General features: G+C 37.6%; 1 protein-coding gene across 3 annotated transcripts in view; it reads right to left on the reverse strand.

Annotated features, from left to right (window-relative positions):
- Positions 1–1875: 1875 nt before the first annotated feature.
- Positions 1876–9034, reverse strand: part of LOC106088421 (solute carrier family 12 member 6) — a 56088-nt gene continuing 48929 nt past the window's right edge. For 2 of the 3 annotated variants that reach the window (XM_013253938.2, XM_013253937.2), the window contains 3 exons: positions 4930–5045; positions 4711–4850; positions 1876–2212 (listed from right to left, as the gene is read on the reverse strand). In XM_013253938.2, coding sequence (XP_013109392.1) covers positions 2121–2212; positions 4711–4850; positions 4930–5045 — 348 coding nt within the window. In that variant the 3' untranslated portion in view covers positions 1876–2120. Of the gene's footprint in view, positions 2213–4710; positions 4851–4929; positions 5046–5197; positions 5291–9034 lie in introns of all 3 variants that reach the window. The other variant, XM_013253936.2, reaches the window with a different exon arrangement.

The raw sequence follows: 9034 nt of genomic DNA on the forward strand, positions 1-9034 counted from the left end.
TGTCACATTCAAGAGCTTACTGAGAAGGCTCACAGATGTTGGGCACGAAATGGGACCTGAATCTGGGGATAGTCCACTGGCTCTTCAAGAGCGTGATTAGAGCAATACCAATTTACGCCTCAGTAGTTTGGTGGACTGCTATGCAGAAAAAGTGCAACATAAGGACCATACAACAGATTCAGAAAACATGTTGTCTTGGCTTAGGCGGAGCGATGAGGACCATGCCCACTAGGGAACTGGAGACTATTCTAGATATTCGACCCATTGACATACAGATTATGTGTGAGGCATCCACTGCGGCTATGAGACTTAAGGCGATGGGATAATGGATTGAAGATGAGAGCAGCTCATACCATCGCGGTATAATCGAGGTGACGATAGGAAACCTGGAAAGCAGAGAAGAGGTTTCCGATCGGATACCTGAGATGAACCTTGAAGTCGAGTGCGAGGCACTGCTGCCATCGGCACAGTCTTGGATTGACGGAACCTTAGTATTGCCATCTGGAAGATCATGTAACACGGATGGATCGATGCTAGAGGACAGAGTGGGTCTGGAGGTCTACATTGAGAACCCAGGGACTGAGATCGGTTTTAGACTGCCGGACCATAATACAGTCCTGCAGGCGAAGATACGAGCGATCACGGAACGCGTGAGGTGATGTGGTGCTAACGAGAGGACGTCTAGTGTGAACATCTTTAACGACAGTAAGATTGCCATAGGGGCAATAAAAACCAGGACGGTAAGGTCACAAACAGTCTTGCAGTGTAAGAAGGAGATTAACGCCCTCTCTGGGGCAAAATTCGCATCGTTTGGGTTTCGGGCCATAACGGAGTAAGGGCAAATGAAAGGGCAGACGATTTAGCGGTAAAGGCCAGGGGACTGCCGTCAATAAATTTGGTTAACCCGAAGCCTTTCGGGTCGACGCAGTCCGAGTTAAGGTACTGGGCGACGAATGCGCATGCAACATTGTGGAACAGCGAAACGGTCAGTGGGACGGCGAAAATCCTATGGGGGGATACAGGTAGTGAGAAGACGAGACTATTACTGAAAGGAAGTAAAAAAGAGGTCAGTATCATTGGTATCATAACGGCACACATAGGACTACGAGCTCACTTATGTAAAATCGGTGTGTCTAGTGATAGCATGTGTAGGCATGCGGGGAAGATGATGAGACGTTGGAGCATTTCCTTTGTCATTGCCCGGGTTTCGCGTCTAACAGATACCGGCTCTTAGGTGGAGACACAATACCAGACATGAACCAACTTAGGGAGTGGTATTGAAAACAATTAAGGATTTTGTAAGTAGCACGACATTTCTAACTTAAAATTTTCTTTTTAGAGGTTACTTTATAGTTTTTAGAGCGCACAACAAGCCTATTACTGGCTTAGGTGTATGTCCATAGTGGCATGGGACGGATTAATATCTGCACCCTCTTTTTAACCTAACCTAGCTTAGGGTAAAATGGTCCCGGGTAGGACCTATGACTGCTTTGTATGCAAACCACATGAATTCATGAGAGATGTGTTCAAGGTTTGTATCAATTTTGATTCAATTAAGACCAATGGCTGGGGCTTACGTTGGCATGCTTCATGAAAACGTCTGCTTTCACTTTTAAAAATTAAGTGGATTGTAATGTGCTCAAAAATATGTCATTGGCTTTTAACACACAGTCCTTCGGGACCGCTTTGTTTGCATTAAATGGGTAAAAATTTAACACAAAAAAATCTTAAATAAAACGAATTGTTTTCATTTTGGTTTTTAATTTACTAAATTTGGTTTTGTTTTTATTTACTATAACATTTTTTATTATCTTTTTACATAAAATTAAGTTAAAATAGTTTTAATTGCATTTTGTTTTGTTTGGTTTTTTCCTCTTTTGTTTTTGTTTTTTTTTTTCATTTCATTTATTTATTACCTATAATTACTACTTGAATATTAATTGATTCAAAAAGTTGCCTAAGTTTCAAATATTACAAAATTGTTGTTATCATCTTTGTTTTCCGTTTCTTGTGTGTGTTTTTTGTTTGTTTTGTTTTTGTTTGTTTCTTTGTTGGGGTGGTGTTTTGTATTTTTTTTTTTTTTGGTTTTTGTAAATTTTTGTTTGTTTTTGTTTTACTGCTTAAGAGTAAATAGTTATCACTTCGCGCCCACCTCCTCGTACCATTAGCACCTTTTCCAGTCCTTCTGTTAGAACTTCCATAAATTCCATATCTGTGGGAAAGAGAAAGAAAGAGCAACAAAATCGCAAAAATTTCGAGTTAAGGATAAACCCATGAGTGAAAAATTCAGTATTTATAGCAGAAAAAAATATTTGAATTGGAGTAGTTTGATTTTAGCGGAGACCACCGTGGGTTCCGATTCTAGCGAGAACATTAGAAAGCATTTCAGCATTCCAAATGCTGGCGACCTCTGTAAGGTACTATGTCATGTAAAAACTTCTCCCCCAAAAAGGTGTCGCACTGCGGTACCCCGTTCGGACTCGGGTATAAAAGGGAGTTGCCTTATCATGAATCGGACAGTACTTAGTAATATGTTAGAAGTTTGTCCCTCTTCCTCAATCGAATGTTAATGGGTAAATTTCCATTTGCAGTTAGACTTTGGCAAGAATTTCGAAATTGCAAAAGAAAATTGCGGTCATGTAGTTTAATTTCACACTTTTTGGAGATATGTGAACTGATTTAAGCAAATGTTCATGGCTTACCCTTATAGTAGCCCAAAAACTAGAATGAATTTAACAAATCATTTTGGGGTAAAGCAACCGATCGAAACGCCCCACCCCAAAATCCCACCGATCAGATCTCACATATGAACTTGTCCACAAATTTAAATATGCTATTCTTTCGAATGGCATTTCAGTGGCATAATGCGCCATGTCAGTCTACATGGCCTCTTGGTTCTATTTCGGATTAGGTGTATTCCCAGAATTTCATATACCTAATCCGAAATAGAACCAAGAGGCCATGTAGACTGACATGGCACATTATGCCACTGAAATGCCATTCGAAAGAATAGCATATTTAAATTTGTGGACAAGTCCATATGTGAGCCACATCTAATTGGGTACAAATATCAAAGTACTGGAAAATACTGTGATAAAAACAAAAGTATTTGGGATGGAGTTCAAATGTGAGATCCAAAATTAAAGTAAAGTGTTGGGGGCCAATTTATACAAACAAATTTGATGGGCATGTTGTAAAAAAAAAAGAGTAGTGGGCCCATAAATAAACACATTTTTATACCCACAACCATAGGATGGGGGTATACTAACCACCCCATAAAGTATATATATTCTTGATCGTCCCGACATTCTGAGTCGAACTAGCCATGTACTTCCGTCCGTCCGTCCCTTTGTCTATCGAAATCACCATAGTGGTCGTACGCGTTAAATGGAGATAAGACGAAATGGATGGTTTCAACTCCCAAAAAGCCTTGCACAACCAAGCAGATAAAGAAAATGGAGAAAGTTGGGAACCACAACTTTGAGACAGTCAGCAACTTTATCTACCTCGGCACCGCCGTAACCGAAACGAATGACACCAGTTTTGAGATTAAGCGAAGAATAATACAGATGCTACTTTGGACTAAGTAAGCAGTTTAGACACAAGGCCACCTCTCGACAGACGAAGATTATACTATACAATACACTGATACTACCCGTGTTGTTATATGCTTCTGAAGCATGGGTACTTGTGAAAGCAGATGAGGCAGTGCTCGGAGTATTTGAGAGAAAGATTCTTTGTAAAATATATGGACCAGTTTGCGTTAATGGAGAATATTGGCGACGTATGAACCACGAGCTGTATGACGACGATAGCATAGTTACACGCATCAAAATACAACGGCTGTGTTGGCTAGATCATGTTGTCAGAATGGATGAAGAGGCTCCAGCAAAGAAGTCTTTTGAAGACAAACACTGTGGTACACGCAAACCGGAAGACCAAAAGCCCGATGGAAAGATCAAGTGGTGGGAGACACCTCGAAACTTGGTGTCAGACATTTTAGAATGAGCGTAGAAAATCGAGGCCCTTGGAACGCGCTAGTGGAACAAAAGTTCTGTCATAACTTAGTTAAGCTAGACGCTTAAAATTTTGCACTGATACTCCTTATATTGGTTCATATTTGGATATAGCTCCCATATAATCCAACCCTTGTTTTGCCATCTTGAAACCCTGAAATTTGGCACAAGCACTTCTTCCAACATCTGGGTCAAGTATGATCGGAATTGGCCTATAAGCTGATTTAGCTCCCATATAAAACTACCACCCGATTTGACATCTTGAGGCCCTGGAAGGCGCTATTGTTGCCTGATTTAGGTAACATTTTGCACGTATAGTGTTCGGTTGTGATTTCCAACAGCCTCGCCAAGCAGGGTCCAAATCGGTCTATAACCTCATATAGATCTCTCAAAATCTAATCTCCCGATTTGTTAACGTAAGCCCTTGGAAACTGCAATTGGTATCCAATTTGGCCATCTGTCTGACTTCCAACATGAGTGGTAAGTAAGGTCCATGTCGGTCTATAACATAGTATAGCTCCCATATAAACCGACCTACCAATTAGCATGTCACAGTCCCTAGAAGCTTAAATTGTTGCTTGATTTGGTACGTGTGAATGATTTCCAATATTCGGCCTAGCCAAACTTTGCGCCGAAACTGCCGAACTTAGCCGTATTTTCATAAAATTTTTCATCATCGTTTGAAAAAGGATGCAATTATTTTCACGTGCTGAATTAACTTCCTTGGGTGGACCAGGTAAATTCATTATAACCAATTGGGCATCTTGTGATTTATTTACAATAACTTCGTTAAGTTTAACAGCCGTATGCATCCGACGAACATTCATTTCATCGCTGAAAGAAAAGAACAAATGAGAAATGATGTATGGCACATGCAACTCTTTTCGACTTGCTCCCGGCTTATAGAACTTACGGTTTCTTTTCAACGTAGCTATCGTTGTTTGAGTCCTCTTCATCGTCATCGTTTTGTCTGTCATCATCATTCGCCTCGTAGGCTTTACTGATGTTGTTCTCGTCGTCCTTGGATTCCTGCAATGTTATGGGTTTAGAGCGAAACAAAGAGGGAGAGAGAGAGAGAAGGAGCGAGTGCAAGAGAAATAGAGAATGAAAGAGAGAAGGAAATCGGTTAGTTATCATGCATTTAGGTTTTGAGATACATTTTAAGAAATTGGAAAACTGACATTTTCATGTTTTTCTTCTACTGTGGGATCTGCGAATCGCACTTTGGATGAGGTTTTCATACTTTCATGATGATGATCGATTATTGTTTGTACCTATAAAATTAAACAAAGGAAATTATAACCAAATCAATCAGAGAGACCACGAGAGAATTGTGCAATTTTCGCTTCATATTTCCAAACTAAAAATTAATAAAAACAGCTGTTTTTTTTCTTGTTATAAATTATTCAGGAAAAAACTAAATAATCATTTAAACTAAGCCTTAAAATGTGCATTAACAAATAATTACAGATTCACAACTTATAATACATCGTAATAAAATTATTGTACAAGTTATAACTTCTTTAAGCTATAATTTTTAATTGTTGTGTGAAAAAAAATGAATAAACCAATAAAGCTAACATTCACCATCACCAATAAATTTACAAATAAAGGCTTTTCGACAGATTGGGATTTTACGTGAAACTTGTTAAGGGGACATATTTGAAGTCTATTGCCTACAAACCTTTGGGACTTGTCTGGGCCGTACAACAGGTATCAAATTTCAATAGGCCAGCAACATTTGCATGAAATTATTTTTAACAAGTAAAAGTGTGATAAATTCGGCCGGCCGAATCTTGGGACCTAGTTGAAGGGCATAGCTGTACTTTACGTACAAAATTTCTGCCAAACTAGTCAAAAATGAAAGCTTCAAGGGGTCGCTGAAGGCTAATCAGGAGATCGGTTATATGGTTATAGACCCATTTGGACAATGCCTACAATGGATGTTGGAAGTCCTAACAGAACACTATGTGGAAAATTTCAGCCAAATCGGGCAACAATTGTGTCTTCTAGTGTCTCAAATTGGGAGATCCGAGCTATATCAGGTTAAACACCGATTTGGGCTTTCATCACCTGTTGGGCTGGGCAACAGAATTTTAAGTGCAGTGTTTTAGCACAATCGGATAATAATGAAGAATATAGGCGACGTATGAACCACGAGCTGTATGACGAAGATAGCATGGTTACACGCATCAAAATACAACAGCTGCGTTGACTAGGTCATGTTGTCAGAATGGATGAAGAAGCTCCAGCGAGGGAGTCTTTTGAAAGCAAACACGGTGGTACACGCAAAGCGGGAAGACCAAAAGCCCCATGGAAAGATCAAGTGGTGGGAGACACTTCAAAACTTGGTGCCAGACATTTAAGAATGAGGGCAGAAGATCGAGGCGCTTGGAACGCTATTCTACGTTCGGCTTGTGGAACAAATATTCTGCCATAGCCAATTAAAGTAAGTAATCAGGAGAATAATTGAAGCAGCTAGAGGCTCAAGAAGTCTAATCGAAGGATCAGTTTATTTGGGAGCTTTACCCCAAATCTGGTTTATAAACCCAACGACCTGCATCAATAAGATGTATCTGTGCAAAATCGAGCTGTTAGCTTTATGTGTTCAACCCATATCATGATTTCCGCAGACGAACGGACATGACCATCAAAAATATATATATTTAATGGGGTCACAGATTAATATCGAGGCATTACAAACGGAATGACTAGATTAGTAGTCATCCTATGGTGGTGGATATAAAAGTGAAATGGCAAACACATATTTAGTCCAATAAAATTATTGAATACGAGTATATGACTCGAATTTGAGTGTTCTATCAAAAACTCTTTAAGACTTTTCTCTGCTGACTTTCCTTAGCAAGGAATTTGCCACCCCCTCCATACTTCATGCATTCGAAATTGTTCCACCTTTTATTATTCAATTTTATTAATGGTTTGCTTTAGTTAATGTTTTATGTGAAAATATTCATTTAAAGGATTATTTATTTAAAATAGGTGCACGCAAGTTGTTTAACACCCAGAGATTATATTTCTAATCGATATTTTAAGTTTTTTACGTTAAAATTTGTGGTTGTAATTTTTGGATTGGAGGTGTACATATCGGAAATAAAGATGGAAATTTGTAAAACAAAAAAAAAAAAAATAGAAAAACAAGGAAAAGAAAAGCAGGTCTGAGAAAATGTTAAGTACTTAATTGAAAGTAGTTTTTTTTACAAAATTTAAATTAACAAAACGCCTGATTGACTTTGAATTGAAAAGAGAAAATATTTCAATATCAACACCAATGTAAATATATTTTTTTTATTCTATTGCCATCAATTTCCTTTGTTCGGATCTAGAGAACCTAATTAAATTTTCAAGAATTGTATATATAAAACTCGGGAGTGTTTATTGTTACAAAATGTGTTTGTTATTGTATTATGCTAAGGTTCTCTCAACGTTTATTATATTCAATGGATTGGTTGCATTCTTTAAACTACCTCTAAACCAACTATTTGTACAACAATCAAACCGGAACAAGAATTTAAGAAAACAAAGTAGATATACAAAGCTATCGAAAGTTATGAAAGAGGTAAAGTTTTTTGACATGCCATTGTCAAAATAATATCGGTGCAGTAGATAATCTAAAGGGTATGATTGTTAAAAAAGTCTATTGTCGCAATATCTATTCTTGAACAATATTTGAATGAGGTAGATGTGTCAAATCTAAAAGGTTAGAGATAATTATTGCACATTAATGTCGCTTGTCCTTTGCTCTTCTCAAGAAAATGGTGAACAGATTATCACACCCTATAGATCACAATGTGAATATGCTAATGAGATAATATACACAGACAATGAAGAGAGAGATAAGAATTTCAACAATACAAGTGAATTTCAATGCTATTTGCTCACATCGCTAAAATCGATATGCCATGTACTTTCATTATTTGGAACAAGTAAGAAATGATATGGCAGCCCATATTAAGCAAATCAGGAATATATATATTACGTATTGTTGTAATAATACAACATGATAATGTAACATGCAATAAACAACTCCTCGAGAGAGACTGTACATTTATAGTTATGTGTGTATGTGTATGCGTATGCTTGTATATAAAATGATATGTTGATGAAAAACAGTCTTAAGAATAGGTTCGATAATAAAATATGCAAACAGTGAGAGAGAGAGAGAGAGAGACAAATATACAGAGTAGACGAGAGTGTGAGCGAAAACGAACGTGTAGCGAAATAAAGAGAAAGATGAGAGAGAGAGGGAGACAGATCTGATCAGAAATAAAGTATAACACGAAAAGTTGAATGAATGTGGTAAGGGCGATTGATCGAATCGGATCATATGTTACGTCATTAGTCAATGCAATTAATAGAGATGGTTGTTGTACAAAATGCCAGAATAGGCCAATACAAGCAATGATGATATTGTTAAACAAAAACACTTATGTTGCTGTTAATAGACTTAGTTTGGCTTAAATAACATTGCCAAATCTATCACCATGAACTACAGTCCTAGTAACAATATGCTGAAGAGTAAAATATCGCCAAAAGAAATAGTAAAGAAATGTTCGAACTAAAATGTGCGTAATTTCCGGAGTAATGCATATTGTAAGTTATTACAATATGCAATATCGAACACATTGGATGGTATTGTTGAATGAATGTTGAAAAGAAATACATGTAAAAGTCCAGGCCGAACTTTGGATACCCACTACCTCGGGCATATATGTAAACCACCTTTTCGTTGTAATCCTGTGAAAATTGCATAATTTATGCCCTCAAAGCAGCTTTATCGAAAAATGGTCCGATTTGGACCAATTTGGACAAGTCATTGTTCAATTTGCATAACAAAATATTGGTCTTTTGGTAAATTGCAATTTTTTTTGTTGCAAATGTTGCCCATGAACATTCCACTAAGGAACAAGGGCAAACTTCTCATACATCAATGAGTGCAGGTCTGATTCAAGTTTAAGCTCAATGATAAGGGGCCCTCCTTTTTATAGCTGAGTCCGAAC

Source organism: Stomoxys calcitrans, chromosome 5 (genome assembly GCF_963082655.1).
Source record: "Stomoxys calcitrans chromosome 5, idStoCalc2.1, whole genome shotgun sequence".
NCBI lineage: Eukaryota > Metazoa > Arthropoda > Insecta > Diptera > Muscidae > Stomoxys > Stomoxys calcitrans.